This window comes from Sorex araneus, chromosome 4, assembly GCF_027595985.1.
Source record: "Sorex araneus isolate mSorAra2 chromosome 4, mSorAra2.pri, whole genome shotgun sequence".
NCBI lineage: Eukaryota > Metazoa > Chordata > Mammalia > Eulipotyphla > Soricidae > Sorex > Sorex araneus.
The window spans coordinates 144,975,702-144,997,603 of record NC_073305.1 but is presented as its reverse complement, the minus strand read 5'-3'; the positions used below and the strand labels follow the sequence as shown (position 1 = coordinate 144,997,603).

The 21,902-nt window shown below is 40.4% G+C and overlaps 1 protein-coding gene across 12 annotated transcripts in view; it reads left to right on the top strand.

Annotated features, from left to right (window-relative positions):
• The first annotated feature begins 2,819 nt into the window (after window positions 1–2,819).
• Window positions 2,820–21,902, top strand: part of FAM184A (family with sequence similarity 184 member A) — a 138,125-nt gene continuing 119,042 nt past the window's right edge. For 4 of the 12 annotated variants that reach the window (XM_055134777.1, XM_055134775.1, XM_055134781.1 and 1 more), the window contains exon 1: window positions 3,010–3,407. In XM_055134777.1, the coding sequence (XP_054990752.1) occupies window positions 3,249–3,407 (159 nt within the window). In that variant the 5' untranslated portion in view covers window positions 3,010–3,248. The other 8 variants (XM_055134778.1, XM_055134782.1, XM_055134784.1 and 5 more) reach the window with 4 other exon arrangements.

Below are 21,902 nucleotides of genomic sequence, written 5' to 3'. Positions count from 1 at the left end.
CGGGGGACCATATGGGATGCTGGGGATTGAACCCGGGTCGGCTGCGTGCAAGACAAACGCCCTACCCGCTGTGCTATCTGCCGGCCCTCCTCATTCTCTTAATTTTTTAAAAATTTATTTTATTGAATCACCATGTGGAAAGTTACAAAGTTCTCAGGCTTATGTTTCAGTTATACAAAGCTTAAACACCTGTCCTTTTACCAGTGCCCATATTCCACCACCAAAAAAACAAACAAACAAACAAAAAACGAGTACAACTCCCACCCCTACCCCCCACCCCCATAACTGATAAAATTCACTTCATTTTCTCTTTACCTTTATTACTTTCCATATTTCAACACAAAATTTACTATTGTTGTTGGGGTTTCAGCACAGTACTCACTATTCTTCTTGGAGTTTATCCCCCCAAAATACAGCCCTATTGACAAGGAAACATTTGATAATTAGTTCTCCACTAATGAGAATGAAGAGATATAAGGTCACACGGCCACTGTAGCGGCCCCACAGTTTAGGATTTCTGTGTTTTAGTAATTAAGTACATGAAGATTTAAGTGGGAAATTTCATCATTTCCCTTCCTGGGGCAGCATAAAGCAAAAATTTAGTTTACAGTCTGGGGACATGGCTTCAAGCACTTGCTGGGTTCAGAAGTAATCTAGCTGGCTCTGGATCTTGGTCGTTCAGCAGCAGCAAAGCGGCCATGCAAACGCATGGCCACCCGGTTCCTCATTCTCTTCATTCAACCAAGAAGGGAACAACTTTACAAGACAGCTGTCTGCTCCATTCAAAACTTTGGTCTTTTGTGTGTGTTAGGGAACTGGGGGAAGCTAAGCACTTAGCTTCTAGAAAGATTTAACCAATTTCAATGTTCCTTTCTGGAATTCCAACTGTTCTGGAAGCATTTTACCACCCTATTCAAAATTTACCTAATAGGTTTATATTTTGTTACAGATACTTTTTTTTTTGTTATGGGACCACATCCAGCATTTGCTTAGGAATCACTCCTGGCAGGGCTTTAAAGGTCAATATGTGATGGTAGTGATCAAACCCTAGTCTGCCACTCTCGTGTCAGGATCCTTACCTGCTATTACTATGTCTCTTGCCTCACAATCAATTACTTCAAAAATTTTTGTTTTGTTTTTTGCATGAGCCCAGAATTTTTTAAAAATGGGCACAATTCCTACATTTTTAGTTTGTATTAAGACTGCCTCAAAGCGACTAGAATTTAATGTAGTACACATTGCGGAAGTAGAGGTGAGGGGATCTGTGAGACAGGGTTTGCGGGGTGGGGGAAGGCCTGCAGTACACATGTTCATCATCATCATCATCATCATCATCATCATCATCATCATCATCCTGTTGATTGTTTAATTTCTCCAGTGGTCTCAGTGACGTCTCCATTCGTCCTAACCCTGAGACTTTAGAAGCCTCTCTTTACTCGTCCTTTCCAATAGTGCCTCATTAGAGGCTCTTTCAGGGTCAGGGGAATGAGACCCAGCATTGCTACTGGTTTTGGCATATGAATACACACCATGGGGAGTTTGCGAGGCTCTCCCATATGGGCAGGAAACTCTCCATAGCTTGCCAGATTCTCCCAGAGGGAGAAGTAGGCTGTAAGATTAGTACATATGTTAGGAGAAATAAACGAAAATCAGTATGAAGTAACAAATTCAGGAAGGAAAAAATGCTAAGAAATAACAATAATTAATTTGCCCTCCCCTCCCATCCTTAAGGAGCTCAGTTTGCACCATCTTCGTTTCCGATCTGCATTACTTTCAGACAATAGGGCGTCTTATCCGCTTCCTTTAGAACCCATCAGACTGGAAAAAGAAAAAAAAAGAGAACAAAAACTTAGTGTGATACAGTATCCCCTGACAGAGGTATGGCCCCTTGGCCCAGACACGTTGGCGCTGAAGTCAGGGCGGTGTGGATGGCCCGTAGGAGGTCCGTCTAAGCTAGTGTAACAACAGTACTTGTGCAAGTTAGAAAGGCAGGAAACTCAATCATGAAAGCTTTATAATCGTATCTCACAGTGATTCAAATAAAAGGAAAAGAAAAAGAAAAAGAAAGAAATGAAGGGAGGAATATGAGTAAGAGAAATAACATGGGACCAGGGGCCAGGGGCATCAGTACCAGGGGCCAGGGGCATCAATAACGTGGGGAGAGTGGTACAGCTCTATATCCAAACCACAGACTCAACAGCAGTGAAAACATGAGATTCAAACTATAACCAACAAACTTTAAAATGTGTCTCGTCAAGGTGGCAGGCTGAGGTTGGGGAGGGATGGTGGGTGGGGGGATTTGGGAACATAGGTGGAAGGAAGTTAACATGGGTGGTGGGACTTGTGCTAGAACATTGTATATCGAAAAAAGTCAACTATGAATAACTTTGTAAATAAAGGTTCTTTAATTAAATTAAAAAAAATTAAAGACTGCCAAAAAAAAAAAAAAGACAGGGTGGAGGCAGGAACGATCAGGTACCCCAGCTGGAGTACTTAGGCCCCCAGGTGCCGGGGCGCCAGTGGGAGGGGGCTGCAGTGACCCCCCCGTGGCTCTCGGCCAGATGCGGCGCGGGCGTCGCACGCGACGACGCACGTGGTGGAGTTGGGGAACCCGCGCGCCCGTTTCAAACCGCGACGGCCCCGCGCCCGCCTCCTGCGGGCTTCCCCGCTCCCTAGCCCGGAGCCGGGCGCTCGACGCTCGGGCCCAGCCCGCGACTCCCGCACGGGCCGCGGGGCCGGCGGGGGCCGGGGCGGGGCCTGGCTGCGGGGAAATGACGTCGGCAGCCCCGCGCGCTCCGCGGGCCGCGAGCCGCGCGCCCCGGTAACCGCGCTTCCGCGCCTCTCCCGCAGCCGCCCGCCGCGTCTCCTCCTCCCGCCGCAGCCCCGGCCCCGGCCCCGGGGGGCAGGTGGCCGCGGGACCTGCGGGGCCATGGTGCCCACGCCGCCCCTGCCCGGCGCGATCTGAAGAGTCGGCGCGAGCGGACCCGCCGGAGTGGTGTGTGTGGGGAGGGGGCGAGGCGGGGGGTGGGCAACCGCCGGAGACGACCCCGGGCTCCTGCCCCGCAGCGGGGCACCCGCGGCCTCGGGCTAGTGGGGTGTTGGGGAGCCCGCCCCTGCCGGGTCTGGACTGACCCGAGGGTCGCGACCGCGCGGGCACCCCTGCCGACTGCCTCGGTAGCAGGTGCGGGGGGGCCGGGGCCGCCCCCCGAGCGCGGGGGCCGGGGCCCCGGCCGGGGTCTGCCGGGAAGATGGCGACCCCGGGCATGAGCTGGCAGCAGCACTATTACGGCGGCTCGGCGGCCGGGGCGGCCAAATTCGCGCCCTCGGCGCCGCAGGCGGGGCAGTGCCTGGACTACAGTCCCGACCTACACATGAAGATGAGCAAGAAAATCGCGCAGCTGACCAAGGTAAGGGGGCGGCGGCGGGCACCCTCCCTCCCCCGGCTCGGCCGGACGCCACCCAGAGGCGGGCCGGGGGTGGGGGGGCACACCTGCCTCGCGAGGTGGGCGCGCGCCCTGCCCCCGCCGAGGATGGAGCCGAAGTGGGGGGGCTTCTCCGGACAGCATCAGCCCGAGACGCAGCTCCGAGAACCCTCCAAACTTCAGCAGAACGCTAGCCACTGTCATGGCAACTAGGCAGCTCAGTAGGACGGTTGGTTTTAGGGGAGCTGCCTCCCGTTGCCCTGTAAGGAGAAGAACCCGACACCAGACAGATCAGAAGATCAGATTTTACTTTCTTTATTCCGCAATAATACTACTAATAAAACCACTCGAGTTTTGCTTTCCCGCATCTAGCAGGGCTCCAGGCGCGAGGCTTTACACCTTAGTACTGTATGAAGTACAGTACCGTATTTACCCAACATGACCTGGAATTCTCGGAATTAATCGGTACCTTAGTCTGATTACATAGAGGGAGAACAAACCTTCCGAGCAACGTCGGAGAGCAAAACATACCTTGCCTGCCTTGGGGGGGCTGGGGAGGGGTTATGAGTCATTCCTTATCCTGACGAATTGTTAAATAAGGCTTATTAGATGAATCATGTATCTGCATTTAGTTAAATGTTTCGATTATTAAACGATAATTTTTAAAGAGCAGATAACCTGCATATGTGGCCCACTGGTTTAGGATGATCCTGGGATAGTGAGCTTTTTTTTCTAATTTAGTAAATATTGATAATGAGAAAAGAGTTGTTATGTGTGAAATTGAGAGCTATTCAGGTCGATTATATTGCTGTTTAGATCTCAGAGCTATTTAGCAGAACCCATTAAGTGAGAAGTGATTTGTGGCCTTTGAAAGTTGCTAGGGTGGTTAGAAAGAGCTCTATGCATTTAAATTGAACTGGCTAATCACTTGTTTCAGGGTCAGTAATGATGACAAGTGGGCATTTGTGGAGGTTACTTTCAGATAATCTCTAAAGTCTGTCTCTGGAAAACTCCAGAATTTTCATTACATAACCTCATTACTAGTTACCACTTTTGAGACAGTAATAAGAGTGGGAAGAAAGTAAAATGCAATAAAAAGGGGTAATAGAGGACAAAAGATTTGGGTGAAAATAAATGAAGTTGGAGCTGTCTGGAACATTATAGGATGTGTAGGAGATTGGAAAGAAAAATAGCAAAAGGCTCAACAAATGAGGAGGCATCAATGGAGAAGCAAAAGGAAAATGTGCAAATATGAATCCAAAAACTCAAAACATGCAAATCAAGGAACGTTTTGTGAAACTTTATTTTTTCATGTGTATCAGGCACTTTCCTGGAGGTTGGTATCCCTGCTGTTTTCTCTTAGGATAGAGGCTCCCCCAATTCAGACAAAGAAAGATTCTGGAGAGAGCCAGAATTAAAATTTGGCTTCCTGAAATAGTGGTTGGTCTTCAGAATACAAATGTCCAGAATGAAGCACATGGCTCTTGATTCTTATTTTCTCTTATGTGTTTACATCTTCCATTTAAAGCCCTTAGAACCCTGTAATAAGTAAAAGAAACAATAAATTGATAGCAGAACTGAGAATTGTTTAATAATAAGGTTTTCACATCTTGGGATGAAAGCTTTTTGCCTTGCACACAGCTGACCTGGGTTTGCTCCCCAGCACTACATGCTGGTTCCCAAGCCTGCCAGAAGTAAACTGCTGAGTGTAGCCCAACACAAAACAAAAAGGAGTTTTCTCATCTCTCCAGCAAACCACTTTTTACTTTAGCTTTTTCAATTTCTGTTTCTTCTCTGAAGTGAAAATGCAGCACATCTGCTAAAGGTGGGAGTCTTGAATAGAGATTGCTATCATTTTCTCTTTGCAGAAGTATCTCAAATCTAATGAGGCAAGAGACTGCCCTATACCTAATCTCTACTGTTATTTCCAGCACGCTGATTTATTGTTTATAGTAACTGTCTCTAAACACTCCAGCCACCCCCTCTGCTAAGTGACTCAGATATTTTATCCCTTATACTGACTAGTTTCTCTATCTCAGCACGGCAGTTTGGGCTGGATGTCTTCTTGTTGGGTGGTAGCATGGGAGGATAGTCCTGTACATTAGAGGATGTGCAGCTGCATCCTGCTGGCACTGGTGCTTTCAGTAGCACCCCCTCTACCACACAGCACCCCCTTTGCAACATAGAGTTGCCACAATATACATCTCTCCCAGATGTTTCTAGACTGGGAGAGGGGCTGTCATTCCAGGTTGAGAACCACTGATTTATCTAAGGTTTCTGCCACCTGTCTCCTAGCTATATTACTAAAATAAGGCCTGAGAAGGAACTAATCTGATACTGAACTGCTGCTGGCCACAGTCTTCAGGTTATGAAACATTCAAGAAGACCCACTTTATTATTTGTGTTAGAAGCTGTCAAATGTCATAATCTTATATTCTTACTACAGATATGATACCCTAATAATGACTTCACAAGTGATATATTGGCTTTGAATAAATTTGGTTGACTTTGAACACCAGTGGATTTTGTTTCTATTAGGAATGAGTCAATGTAACTCAGCTTTTTTTTTTTTGGGGGGGGGTCACACCCAGCGATGCACAGGGGTTACTCCTGGCTCATGTATTCAGGAATTACTCCTGGCGGTGCTTGGGTGACCATATGGGATGCTGGGAATCAAACCCAGGTGGACCGCGTGCAAGGCAAACACCCTACACACTGTGCTATCTAGCCCCTGTAACTCAGCTTTTAAGCACTATAGTAACATGGCTTGGGAATCTGAAATACTGTCTTAAAACTGGCTCTCTACTTACTAAAAGTGTTACCTTGAGCACGTTATTAAATTGAGCCTCAGTTTCTTAACTTTCAAAAATGGGATGATGGTTACTCTATCCCTTAAATCACTTTAGGATAGTATGCTCACTGTTGTGGGATGGAGGTCTCCCAGCTAGTTCTCAGGAGGCTGGGATAGGGGTGGGAGTGGGCCCCTCCTAGCAATTCTTGGCCAGTGGGGCCAGCGATTCAATCTGAGGGCCAAGGAGGCTGGTGGTGTCTGGGGGTCATAATGCTTGGTTGCTACGAACCTTAATTCCCAGTACTAGCTTTCTAGCCTCTAAAATAGTATAATTTGGACTGTCATAAAAAAAATTATTGCATACCAACAAAGTATTAGTAAAATAATAATATATTTTAAAGATGATCTTCATTAAATAATTACTCATCATTACATTTATTTTGGGCAGTGGGGGGTGTGTCTCCTAAGCATTACTGAGGTGTACTGGCAGCCACTTGTAGTGTTTCTTGGCTAACCAAGATGATAGGTCAGTGGAAGGCCCACAGATGCTGTGCTCTTTAGGCACTGGAGTGATGGGGATGCCCAGGACCACACTCTGCAGGGCTTAGATGGTGATTTTGGGGAAATAGGTGGTTCTGGGGATGGAAGCAGGCATTGAACTCTGTCCCTTTCTCTGGAATTAATGGTATTGATACTGAAGTTCTTCAATTTTCTACCTAGAAATTACAGTCATTTTTCTTTTGTTTGCATATCAAATTTTATATTTTCACACTTTTCACTCTACATTGTTTAGTATAATTTAAAAAATACACTTCATTTTTTCAGAGATTTGGCTGACTATGATATAATTATGATGAAAATAATTCTGCATTGTAATTTTATGCTGTTAGATTTTTTTCTTTTCTTCCTTCCTCTCCTCCTCAGCTTTTGGGTCACACCTGATGATTTTCAAAATTTACTACGGACTCTGCTCAGGAATCACTCCTGGTGATGCTTGGGAGATTATATGTAGTACTAGGCATCTAGCGTGGGTTGGCTTCGTGCAGGGGAAGTACTTTACCGTCTTTACTATCTCTGCTGCCCCAGATTTAGTTTTCCTTAACAAACCAAAAAGCAGTCTCATCTATAGAAATATTTCTTAAGATTCTCTTTCCTGAAAGCCAAGACAGCATGTCATGGAAAAGGAGGGCAGTAGTTCTTTAAGCACATTTTATGTAAGGGACATTTTGCTAAATGTTAGAGAGCTAATGAGGAATAAAACAGCCTCAGCTTTTTTAAAACATTGTATTTAGGTTCATGTCGTAATTTCATTGAGAATTCCCATTAGATTCTTGAGTTATGTGGCAAATTATGGAACTGTTAATGACAACCATCTTAGGATAGGGAGATAGGTGTGTGGGATGGCAATTTATTTATTTATTTTTTAAAATAGGATGACATTTGTGTGCTTATCCTACTAAGTGTTGACTTTCCACTGTGTTGACTCTTTAGTGCATTAGAACTGTGGGGTGTAATTATATAAAGCAGCTTTATTTTTGCCATTCTCTGCACCCTTTTAATGTACTCTGTGAGGCTGGTTCATCTCCTAACTAAGGGTAAACTTGACTTCTCTTGCTCTTAGATAATACAAATTGGCCTCTTCTTTCTCCCCTTCTCTCCCTCCTCTCTTGCCAGTCCTGGCTTTTGCCCTTTCTTAAGCTGAGCAAGGAATAAGAGAACAAAGAGGAGCAGTCCATTTTTAGTTGAGAGTTGTAGATGTGGCAGATGTTTAAAAAGCTCATGCTTTGCTTGTGACTCCTCCACCCCTTACCTCAGTTGCTTCAGATTCCTCAACCTCAAGGTACTTGACTCTGAGATTCTGGCTGGTTTCTGATTCCTTCCTCACCTCCTAGATCTGGCAGAACCTTCATGCTCATTTTGTTGAGGTCTGTTGAACTTTGTGTATTAATGTTTTTGTATTCTTCAGGTAGGCAGCCAGAAATATGATCTATAAGTCCACATCTTTTCTTTTTTTGCTCTTATTATTTTTTTATTGTGGAGCTGATGACAAATACACATACAGTTGAATACATGAATATATTTTATATTGTGTAGCTGGTGACCACTATACATAGAGAGGTATCTCTTGAAATTTGTATAAGTCCACATCTTAAGGAGGATCCATAGCTTTTATTTTTTCCCAGAATGGTTGGATCAAGTTTCATTGTTGTAGAATACATCAGAATATTTTAATTAATTGGATTTAAATGTCTACTTCTCTTCCTCCTCCACCTCCTCCTCCTTCCCTCCCACACAGGGCAAACATTGTTCCATAGAGAGCACAGTTCTTTGTCTAGTTCATTCTTAAAGTAGCTCTAATTCAGCCACCCTCTTTGTTTTCATTACTCTTTAGACTTCAGAGGACTGATGCAAGTTCAGTCTGTTCTTCAAAGTGCTTGAGACTCATAATCCAGCTCAGTAAGTGATCCCATTAAGCTGTTTCCTTGACTGTGTGAAGGGGAATGATCCACCTCCAAACTCTTCTCGTTGAAGGCTGAGAAGAGCTCTGTCCAGCTCTTCTTATTCCCATAGCTCTGTCCAGGGAACTTCTAAAACGTTCTTGAAGCTTCTACATTGAGGTAGTAGGTAACATACTTCATCATCTTCTCTTTAGACTACCTTCTTGAAAGGTTTTGAGAACTTTGAGTCTTTGGTACTTGAAAAATCCTTTCCCCCATTAGCTGTTCATCCAGAACCTCTTTAGTTTATTGCACTTTTTGAGAGAGCTTAGTTATCACTATGAACATAACTCATTAAGCTAGATTATAAGGTTGTCTGTAAGGTCTCAAAGAACAGGAATATTTTGTGTTACCTGTATTTGGAATTATTTTCTTTTAATACCCTTATTCCCTCCTGAAAATTGCTCTGACCTACCTAGGACTTGTTGGGCTTTCCTTATTCTGCATTGTTATATTATTCACTTATTTGATTTCAAACTTGCATAAGTTTGAAAAATAAGTTAGGGGCTGGAGCAATAGCACAACAGGTAGGGCATTTGCCCTGCATGCAGCCGACCTGGGTTCGATTCCCAGCATCCCATATAAACCCCTGAGCATCACTGGGTGTGACCCAAAAAGCAAAAAAAAAAAGTTTTTAAAAATAAATATAATTATTTTATTTTATCTTTAAGTTCCTCAGCTCTAGAAATGTATCTTATATTTCATGTGAACTTAACATGCATATTTTATACCTGATACAAAAGCTTTATAACTGTAACAGATGATGATGGTGGTAGTGGTGGTAGTGATGATTATGATGAAACAATTTTCTTTCATGGTAAAGAAAGTCAGTATTTTAGTATACTTATATGTAATGCTCTCCACGATTAATGCTAGATCATACCAGCCAGGCTAAATAACTGTTAAATATTTATTGGTTTTCCCTTAAAATTCTTTCAGATGTTAAGACATTTCATGATATGTTTATGTTTTAAAGAAAGAAATAAAGTACTTTGTGTTGTTTTTCATGTCAGATCATAGGTAATTGATATTCTAGATTCTTAATACTAAAAAATGCTTTATGATTATTCATTTAGTACTAGCTCTGCTTTTACTATATCGCAATCCAAAAAATGTTTGCCTAGTTAAATTCTTAAAGTGGCCTGAATTCAGCCATCTCTTGTTTTCACTTGCTCTTTTGATTTGTCAGGGATGCTGCCAGTTCAGTCTGTTCCTCAAAGTGCTTGAGACTCATAATCAAGCTCAGTTAGCTCATTTGTTTAGTATTAAACAAATGAAATATTCAAACAGTCCTCTCTTCTTTATGTTAAATATAGCTGATTTTTGACAGCTGTTTTGATTGAGTCACCTACTGTTTCATAATAATATTTATTTGATTATGACTTTGGTTGTGTGAGCTTAGCACCTGCATATAGCATCTTTTCTCTTTCTCCTTGTGACATTACAGCTTTTTCATTCTATTATGCAGTAGCTTGCATATAATCATTTAATTATAGCTGAATAGCTTGAATTGATTTCCTGTATTTTATTAATGGACAAAAAGACATGATATACTATTGTCCAATTGTCAAAGAAATTAGAAAGGAACTGCCTTTTGTTTTTATTTATTTATTTATTTATTTATTTTTAAAATTCTTTTATTATTAATTCACCATGTGGAAAGTTACAAAGCGTTCAGGTTAAAGTCTCAGTTATACAATGCTCAAACACCCATCCCTTCACCAGTGCACATATTCCACCACCAAGAATCACTATATACCTCCCCCCACCTCCCCAACCCCCCACCCCGCATGTGTAACTGGTAAATTTCACTTTACGAGGAACTGCCTTTTGAATGAAAAGTTTTAGAGCTGAAGAGAATATCAGATTTGACCAGCTTATCCTAAGTTGGGAACCCAGAGTTATTTTGAATATTCTGCAGACGTGTCACAGGCATATATGACTAGAATTCAGGTGTTTGGATTGGCTTGGGGGAGGGAGCTATCCTTGCATAACCCCTCCCAGTCTGCTTTTTTTCCCTAAGAAACTCATTTGGTCTCCAAGAGGCTGCAGATTTGGTGACCCCCACACCCCATTCATGTCCTGTGTTGCAACAATATGTTGCTTACCAGATAAATAATACTTATTCTTTTTGAATTTTTGGGCACACTTGGTTGTGCTCAGGACTTACTCATGGCAGGGCTTGGGGGACTGACTACATATGGTGCTAGGGATCAAACCCAGGTCAGCAGCATGCAAGGCAAGTACCCTACTTGCTGTACTGTCGCTTTAGCCCCATCATAGGCTTGTTTTTTAAAACTTTTTTTCTTGACTTCTCATTTTGAAAAATTTCAAATGTACTAAAAACTATTCAGGTGCTTGGGTCTGATCTTGTCTGGACCGGGTGCTGTATCCTTCTTTACCGACAAAATGGCAGGTCAGATTTTGGAAGGGAGAATGCTAAGAACAGCATAGCCTTCCTGCGGAATTTGGTATGTGGGCAGGTGGACGTGGCTATAAAAGAGATTCGAGTAGAAGTTGGATAACCTTCTCCATTGCCCTTCCGGAAGATGTAATTGATCCACCAGGAAGTTGAAGGGCAGTCATCTTGGTCTTGTAGTTGGCGAAGGATAGGCAGGTGTTGTGAATACTTTTCCCAGCTTCTGCCACATCAGCCAACACTGCTGCTCTTCCCTCTTTGAGGTCTTCCTTTACTGCTTCTCTGCACAGCTTTGCAAGCTCGGACGTTAGCTCGTGATTGCCTGAGGCTCGTGCCAAACCACGTTGGCGAATGAGCTGAGCTCGAGAGTTTCCGAAGACAGGCATCTGTTTGTGGCTTTCCCACTCTCGGCATTCCTCACACAGTCATGGAGGTGCTGAACCAGTTGATCGTATTCCTCATCGATGTTGTCAACGATGCCATCATCCCATATTGCCACAATAGTGCCAAAGAGCTCCCAGTTGGTGGTGGTTCTGGGAGTTCTCTTCTCAAACTTTCTCCCTGCTCCATGAAGTAGAATTTTGCATGAAGGAGACGGTGGTCTGATCCCATTTGGAATTTTGGGACAACAGTGACATCGGTCAGGCAAAACTGTTGATTGACCATGATGTGGTCAGTTTTGTTGTGGAACTATCCACTGGTGCCTGCTCGAGTGATATATTATCTATATATAATATATATAGAACATATATATCTACATATAGAATATATATTATCTATATATAGAATATATAAAATATATAGCATGAATATATATCTTGTTAGAACTATATGGTTAATGAAATTTTCAAAAATACTTCAGTAAAAGAAACACTGCACTGTAGCACTGTCGTCCTGTTGTTCATCAAGTTGCTCGAGTGGGCACCAGGAACATCTCCATTGTACGACTTGTTCTTACTATTTTTGTCGCATCAAATATGCCCCCGTAACTTGCCAGGCTCTGGCGTGTGGGCGGGATACTCTCAATAGCTTGTTGGGCTCTCTGAGAGGGGCAGAGGAATGGAACCCGGGTTGGCCTTGTGCAAGGCAAACACCTTACCCACTGTGCTATTGCTCCAGTCCTCAGTAAAAGAAAATTTGTGGAAATTGTATTATCTCATCATGGGGTTGTTAAGTCCTTGCCTGGGGATTTACTAAGTTGTTTGTTGTTAATTGAGCCTCTGTGCTGTTATTTTTGCCTGTTGAATTAGTAGGCTTCTATATTACTTTCCCATCTAGTTTGCCATGCGCTTCTGGAATTTCAGTATTGTGGAATTTGGAGGCATGCGACCACATGGTCCAGAAACTTTAGGATCTGTAGAACCTACCATGAATTTACATGGTACCTCATGGGAGATGGGCATGACTCCACTTTACCACTAATAATCTCAGCAGAGACAGCAAATAGCAAATATTCCTGGTACTCAGTGTTCACGCTGAGAATTCTGGGCTCTTTTCGGAGTGGGGGAAGAGAGCTTTTCGCCCCCCTCTCCATTTTTGGAAGTCCAGGCACCCATTAGTTTCTAGTAAGAGTAAAACCAAAGTGTATTTTCTTTGTGCTGAATTTATTGTACAATTTCTAACTGTGGCTTTGGTATCACTTATATCACTTGTCATCCTGTTGCTCATTGATCTGCTTGAGTGGGTGCCAGTAATGTCTCCATCTGTCCCTGTTGCGTGCTAGTGTAGCCCAATGGCATCTGCTCGATCCAGGAACACAAAGAGCCTGAAACCGTTCGATCAGGATCTTGATGAAGGAGTCTGACCATCTCGTAGGTGGGCAACCAAGGAGAATGCTGGGAACGACTATATCTATCTGCGGAATTTGGTATGTGGGCAGGTGGACATGGCTATTGAAGAGATCTGAGTAGAAGTTGTGAATAGCCTTTTCCATTGCCTTCTGGAATATGTGACAGATCCATCAGGATGTTGGAGGGCAGTCATCTTGGTCTTGTAGTTGGCGAAATACAGGGTAACCTCTGTTCTTTGCTGGGTGTTACCCAAAAAGCAAAAAAAAACCCCAAAAAACATGAAGGTAGATGCCCAAGAGGTAATTCAGGATAGAAAAATGTGTAAACAGCCAATGCTACTTCTTCAGCAAGTAGTACACAGATTCAAGTTCCTCTGTTCAGGCAATTCTTCATAAATGTATTGTTCCCTGGTCAAAAAATCAAGAAAGAGTACCTGCCATGGTCAAACATTAATTAATTAATTAATTAATTAAAAGGAATCTCCATTCCATTTGTCACAGGTGCTACAGTAATTTACATTCTCACCCACAATGGTCTAGTGTTTTCTTTTCTCTGTTTCTTCACAAACATTTGTTTGTGGTGGTTTTTCATTTTGATTTGCATTTCCTTAATAAGTGATGTTTGTCATGTATCTGGGCTTCTGTGATGACCTGCCTTATTTTTTTTTGATTGGTGACTTATCTACTTGAACCATACTGCAGTGCCTTTGTGGCGTGTCTATAATAAATTCATATTTTTAAAGTATAGCATTCATACATTTTAAGAAGTATTTTTTTTTACTTCTAGATCATTGCTATGATTACAAGTAAATGTATCGGCAATTAGAACAAATCCATACTGTTCCTGATGCAGTTTCTAAAATATTTCTTTTTAGGATTTTGGCCATACCCAGTTGTGCTTAGGACTTAGCCTGGCTCTGTGCTCAGGCATCACTTCTGGTTATGCTTAGGGAGACCATACATGGAGTTGAGCCAGGGTTAGACAAGCAAGAAAAGCATTTTGTTTTATCCCTGTACTGTTTTTCCAGCCCCTGAAATATTTACTTTAAGAAAAAAAAATTTTTGTTGAAGTAGATTCTGTGGTTTAAAATACTTGTAAAATTATTCTTGAATAAATTCTGTAAATTTATATATTCATTACTTTTTTCTTATAAAATTAAGTCTAGAGTTTGAATATGTATGAATTCTAGATATTGGACTTTCTAATCATTAGGAAGATTTAGTTTTTTTTTCTGCTAAGTGTGTGGCTCTGCATTCATAGGTATTTGCAGTTTTCCTCCTTTTTCTTTTTAGGAACAGTCTGAGCAGATTCTCACTTCATTCAGAAAATATTTCTTGACTAAAACACTAAACAGTATTTGGAGCACATCTAGCATGTATGAAATCTTGAAAAATCCCTTCTCCCCTCTAGTCTAAACACCAGACATGACCCTTATAAATATATATTTTTTATATATATAAATATGTTTTGTTTTTGGTCCACACCCAGTGATGCTCAGGGGTTACTCCTGGCTCTGCAGGAATTACTTCTTGTGGTGTGTAGGGGACTATATGGGATGTCAGGGATTTATCCCACAAGAGCTACGTGCAATTCCCTACCTGCTATACTATCATTCCAGCCTCCAAAAATATTTTAATTATAAAAGTAACATATCTATTACCATTGTAGAAATTGTCAAGCTCCAGAGATGTGTAAAGTATAAACAATCTTATCACTGCATTTACAGTCTGCTCAGATAATCACCATAATAATTCATTATGTTTCAAATAGAACTTCTCTTTATATCTATACAATTTATATACATAATTGTTCTACTTAGCTTTGTGTAGCTATATGCATTGATAGCTCAGCCCTTTTTCTTTTTACACTATATCTTGGTTAACTCTTTCCTTGCCCAATGCCAGTGGTTACTTTATTCTCTTGAACTATATATTTCTGAGCAAGGATGTCAGTTGGTATATTTCTAATGAATTGTTATTTCAGTTAAACTGTCTGGATATCTCTAAATTAAATATACATACACTACTTTTGGACATAGATTTACAAAAGGTCTTTCCATTTGTCATAAGCATCTTCCTTCTTTCTTTCCTTCCTCCCTTCTTTTTCTCCCCCCTTCCCTTGGCAGTGCTCAGGACTCACTCCTCACTCTCTGCTCAGGGATCAATCCTGGTTAGGCTCAGGGGATCATATGGAATGCTGGGGACCAAACCCTTGCAGCCATGGCAAGGTGGTATTATAGCCCTATCTGTTCTAATATTATTCTTGCTCTTATTGGTATTTTCCAAGAGGCATATATATGCCTCTCAGAGAGCCTGGCAAGCTATCGAGAGTATTCGCCTGCACAGCAAAGCCTGGCAAGCTCCCCGTGCTGTATTCCATATGCCAAAAACAGTAATAATAACAGGTCTCATTCCCCTGACCCTGAAAGACCCTCCAGTTGTTGGGAAAGACGAGTAAGGAGAGGCTGCTAGGACGAATGGAGACGTTACTGGTGCCTGCTTGAGTAAATCGATGAACAAACGGGATGACAGTGATGACAGTGATATGCTTTGCTTAGTGAAATGCTATTGGATAAAATCTGTGAAATTTTGAACTCAATTGTATGTGCTTATATAGATGTGTTTAGCATAAAGGTTTACTCAGTAACAAAAGATGATTTACTTAAATATGACAAAATACAGCATATATATTCCACATGGCTGGTAAACTTTTGTTGGATGCTCAGCCATGAAATATTTTTGTTTAATATTTTAAACTTGCCATTTCATAATTTTCTCATTTATTTATAGTAAAGTGTCCAGAATAAAGTAGATGAAAATCTTAATGAATAGGGTACACTGACAAATTTCAAATGTTTGATTATGGGTAGCTTTTTCTCTTAGGTTAGTAGGTTTGCTTTGGGTAGAATTCATGTATTTGATAGTCTTCTACATAAAAAAAAAACCCTGCTATCCTTTCTTTAATAAAGGATAATGTTGACTCATTCTCTGGTTACATATCTCTACAGTGTATTTATGCAGGAGATAAAGGAAAATTCCGTCTTTTGACACCCAGAAGCTCCAGGGTCTGTTTTAGTTTCTGTCTGTTGGGCAGTTAGAGAGCCCCATTCCAGAGCCAGGCTGTCTAGGGAGGCACCAGTGGCCGTCATTCAGGCCAGAGGTATGACACAATTGGTTATGCACACCTTCATTGAATTTCGGTCCTACCACTTCATGGTATGTGACCTTAGAAAGTCTTAATCTCAGACTCAGTTCCATCATTTATAAATATGAGAAAAAAAACAGCCTGTGTCAGAATCACTGTAAATACACTGAAGATACTCAGTGTAAGAAGGAGGTAAATAAGTGCCAGTTTTTACTTACTCTCTCTAGGTTCTCCCCTTTGGTTTGAAGTCTACTGACATGGTCCCTGATAATTAAATGCATGTTTTTGTATGTATTTTCATCTCTGATGAAGAGTCAATATATAGTGTTTCTCAAAATTTGTCTGACCTTTTCCCTACCTTTTCTTCCTGTATCCCACCTATTCCTAAAGGGTAGTTACCCTATCTTGTGCCTTGGACCCCCTACCTTAGATTATCCCGGGGCCCATAAGGAGCCATATGGCTCCGGGTGAGAAATGTTGGTCTACAGTTTTAGGGGTTGCAGTTATCAAAATAATTGGGTGGCAAATGCAGTTAATTCTTATTATTTGAAGTAATTATGTTCTTTCAAGTTTTTTTATAGTGTAAAGATTGCAATGCTGAATTCCCTAGCCACATTTTTATTAGCTGATCAGTACAGAATCTTGTTTTAAGTGTAATGATTTTGTTTTAAGAAACATATTTAATACATATTGTTGGTTCATTGGCAGGGATGGCATAGTCTATAACACTGTATAACTCATGACTGAATGAAGCTTATTTACCATGCTATATATTAGATTTTTGGGTTACACTTCCATTTTAGCAAGTACATAAATTTGGAAATATGAAGTTAATGAATAATGAGGATCAGCGTATATGTAAATGGAGGCAGTACCTTGCATCTACTGTTTACTGAGCTCTTGCTCTGATCAGTTGTTACCATGTTCGTGTAACTATGACTGCCACCCTAAGTATCCTTGGAAGAGAGTGACTTTGACTCTTTATTTCCCTCAACCCCTTCAGATGAAAGAGTAGAAGGATCTTGAGAGCGTGAATACTTATCTTTTGTTCAAGTTGCCAGTCACCAGGCAACTACCCTACAATCATAAGCATGGGATAAAATTACATTCAGATTCTACCCTTGTATATAATTTACATAAATGGAACATACCCCAGGTAAAAAAAATAAGTAGAATGTTAATTCATGAAATGGAGAGAAACCTTTAAGTTTTAAGTCTTACTTATTATATTCATGTGTCTAAAATATATTTGCAGTTACTTCCTTCCCAGCATAATTTGTCAGTATGGGAGGTGGTTTTGTGAAATGCATTTGTTAAAATCCTAAAGATAATATTTTTTTGAGGCTATGCTGCATTTGGCTGGATGTTTCTGAATTAGTTTATTATAATACACAGAAAACCTTGAGAAAGATTCAAGTATAGATGTCTGAGGCAAATAGTTTTACTGTTGTATCCTGCAGTGTATCATCCTTCAGTGACCTAGGATTATATTTAGTGTTATTAGTTGAGTATGTTAATATATATCTCACGAACTGTTTCCCCTTTCCCCTGTGATTATCAGGAAGTACTTGTGAAAAAAGGAGCCTGTGAGTATCCTTATGAATATGAAGGCATTAGCAAAGTCAACTGACCTAGTTAAACTAAGAATTTCTTTTGAAGCCAATTCCATCATTTTAATATTGCTCTCTTTAGGACGATAAAGTTTTAACCTTCAATCTTGGATCACCTTGCTTTTTTTTTTGTTTTTTGTTTTGTTTTGTTTCTGTTTCTGGATTGTGCAGCATTACTGGCGAAAATTTTGGGACTTGTAATGACTCCTTAAAGAGCTCCACATTCTTATTCCTGGAATCTGATAATATTCTAGTCTCAAATGTGATTAAGATCTCGAGTTGGACAGATTATCTTTTTTTTAATTAATAAAACCAGTGTAATCAGAAAAAATTCTAAGTGAAAGAAGACGACATAGGAATATTAATGTCCAAGTGAATTTGAGAAAGACCTGATTGTCCAGTTTTGACTTTGAAAATAGAAGTTGACTGTGACCCAGGCAGTTGTAGGTGGCCTCAAGAAACTAGAAAAAACAACAAAAAAGAATGACCCCAGGAGCTTCCAGGTTTTAGCTTGGTGAAACTCTTTTTTATACTTCCAACTTTCAGAGTTACAAAACTAATGTATTTGCGTTGCTTTTTACTACCAGTTTTGTAATAAGTTGTTATAGCAGCAAGAGGAAATGAGGAATTTCTAAGAGGAATACATGGATGTATATGATTCTCTGTAATAGCAAGCAATCCAGTTTTCTCTGATTACTCAACATTATTGCATCGTATCATATTGTTGTCTGTGAATTGTTATGTGCTATGCTCTTTCTGTATACATATTACATAGAAAATATGTTTTCTCATATGAGAACAGTCAAGACTTTAAAGCTTAAATGATTTGTGTGCGAATGTACCGAGGTCATTTGAGACATAAAACAAGAAACATTTTTTATTGTAGGGGGAAGAATAATGATTTAGAATAACAGCAAACACTCTTGAAGTAACAGTTACATGCCATTTCACATAGCTTAATGTATAACCTTAGTCCCATAATGTTAGAGTTCAAGAAAGCCAAGTGCTAGAGAGCTTAAATGACTACTTCAAGATACCATGTTAAAAGAGTTGGAATTTGAACTTTCATTTGTTTCTCTGTGCCCTTTTAGAAGGTAGTGTTGGGCAATGAGTTAAATGCCCAAATCAATTTTGGATTCTCTTGAGTTAAGCACAACATAGAGTTAAGTGCAACATAAAGTAGTCTTTATAAGAGAATCAGGTTTTGGCTGAAGAGCAGAAATGAGTTTCTGAGGATGTGAAAAATTAGAGAGGGGTGTGTGTGTGTGTGTCTGTGTGTGTGTGTCTGTGTGTGTGTGTGTGTCTGTGTGTGTCTGTGTCTGTGTGTCTGTGTCTGTCTGTGTGTCTGTGTCTGGTTCCTTGTTCACATATTGGCTCAGAGACTGCAGAAAATGTAATAAGGTGGCAGTCAGTGATGGAGGAAAAAAGGGATGAAGGTAGTGGATTTAACATACAGCTAAAGTTATAGGTTTATCACTGTCATGTAGCTAAATAAGATCTTATTTGCAGAATCTTCGAATGTAGAATTTTCTTAATGCAATGTAGTTTTTAATAACAACTAGAACATCATAGGTGTTGAATAAGAAACTAAAATTTTTTTTTTTTTTTTTTGGGTCACACCTGGCGGTGCACAGGGGTTACTCCTGGCTCTGCACTCAGGAATCACTCCCTGGCGGTGCTCAGGGGACCATATGGGATGCTGGGAATCGAACCCGGGTCGGCCGCGTGCAAGGCAAACGCCCTACCCGCTGTGCTATCGCTCCAGCCCCAAAACTAAAATTTTTTAAAAGTGATGTTTTTTACTGTTTCATAACCATTATGAATTATTTGATCAAATGTTTCTAACTTGGTCATTACTTTTTGCCAAATTTCTACATTACTAACTATCTTTAAAATAACAAAAATACTGATACTATCCTGCTTATTAGGTCCTTTTTTGAATCACATTTTTGTTGATTGGTACTTAATTTTTTTAAAAAAATGACGTCTTATAAATTTAAGCATCTTTCAGAAAACTGGCACCAGTAACATCTCCATTATGAGACTTGTTACTGTTTTTGGCATATCGAATATGCCACGGGTAGCTTGCCTGGAACTTTGGTGATAGTATTGCTGATACTTAAACATAAAGAATTGTAAACTAAACTCAGTAGAAAACCCATAAAGTTTTAAGGTGATGCAAATCAAAAACAAAAAAAAAGTTCTGGAGCTAAAATAATCTCTGTGAAGACCCTTGTAAAAGGATTGCCTGAAAAGAGTAGAAGTTGAAGTGTTATTTGAAGGGGAGATCCTTGGATGGCAAAATTTCAGTTTTGAGTTGTAGCATTTTAGAATAGCTAGTTAGGCTTAAAATCTTTTTTTAAAATTGTTTTTGATTTTGGGGTCACACCTGGTGATGCACAGGGGTTACTCCTGGCTCTGCACTCAGGAATCACCCCTGGCAGTTCTCAGGGGACCATATGGGATGCTGGGAATCAAACCCGGGTCGGTAGTGTGCAAGGCAAACGCCCTATCCACTGTGCTGTCACTCCAGCCCCTATGCTTGCAATTTTCTTTTTTTAATTTTTTAATTAGTGAATCACCGTGAGGGTACAATTACAGATTTATACATTTTTGTGCTCATGTTTCCCTCATACAAAGTTCGAGAACTCATCCCTTCACCAGTGCCCATTCTCCACCACCAATAAACCCAGCATCCCTACCACCCTCCCCAATCCCATCTCCCCCCACCCCACCCTGCCACTGTGGCAGGGTATTCCCTTTTGTTCTCTCTCTCTAATTAGGTGTGGTTTGCGATAAAGGTGTTGAGTGTCGATTGTGTTCAGTCTCTAGTCTACATTCAGCACGCATCACCCTTCCCCCTCGTGGCCTCCGACCACATTTTATTTGGTGTTCTCTTCTATATCTGAGTTGCCCTCTCCCCATAATGTGAGGCCAGCTTCCAAACCTTGGAGTCAACCTCCTGGTACTTATTTCTACTATTCTTGGGTGTTTGTCTCCTACTCTGTTATTCTATATTCCACAGATGAGTGCAATCTTTCTATGTCTGTCTCTTTCTTTCTGACTCATTTCACTTGGCATGATACTTTCCATGCTGATCCACTTATATGCAAAGTTCATGACCTCCTTTTTTCTAACAGCTGCATAGTATTCCATTGTATAGATGTACCAAAGTTTCTTCAACCAGTCATCTGTTCTAGGGCACTCGGGTTTTTTCCAGATTCTGGCTATTGTGCTTACAATCTTTTAAAAAGTCTCTCAACTTCAGTAATAACTGGCCATTTAGAAGCAATAGAATTAAGTTTTTCTCTGTCAAATAGTCATCAACACTGCCACAGAAGATGAATTTCTATCAGGATTATTAACAACTTGAGTTTTTTCAGTACAATTTGTGAGCAGTTCATAGTTAATATTGTGGAAAATTCAAAATAATTTGTGAAAGGAAAAGATAGTGTATTTTAGCTTATGTACCAAACCAGAACCATCTTTTCTGGAAAAATAATACTGTAGATAAGAATAGATATAAAATTAAATATAACCAGCATATTGAAATATTTATTATATAAATAACTGAAGGAATAATATAATTTATTTACATTAAGCATGGAAAACTTTTGTCTGATAGAGTAATTGCTTAAGATTATAGTTGAATATATGACATCTTCAAGTATTTTTTCTTTATTTTATGACCTAATTCAAACATAGTCTTGATAAATGCATAGTCTAGATAAAAAAAACCCTGAAATTATTCCAGTAAGTAAAGATGTTGTTGAGAGAGAAATCTGAAGTAATTTTGAAGGGTCAAGGATGTATCTCAGTGTAGAGTGCACAGGTTTTACATGTGCCAGGCCCTAGACACAATCCCTAATAGCATTAAATAAAGAATAAGTCAAGAACCAAACTTGAAAAAAAATTTTTTGGGTCAGATGTGATGGTTTTGAAGCTGAATTGTGAAAATAAATAATAGGGAAACTGTGATTGAACATTGACAAAAACTATTAGAGAACATTGACAGAAATTATTTAGGAATGGGTTTCAGGGAATTAAATGGGAAGCAAAATATAGAATATGGTCATTAGAACAAGAGATGGACATGTTACCCAACATATACATTCCATTTATCTGTTGCTAACTTTCAAACCACCACACAATTTGTATAGAACAATAGCCATTGATATTCTGCTCACAATTTCTTGTCTTAGGAATCCATAATTAACTGGGAACAATT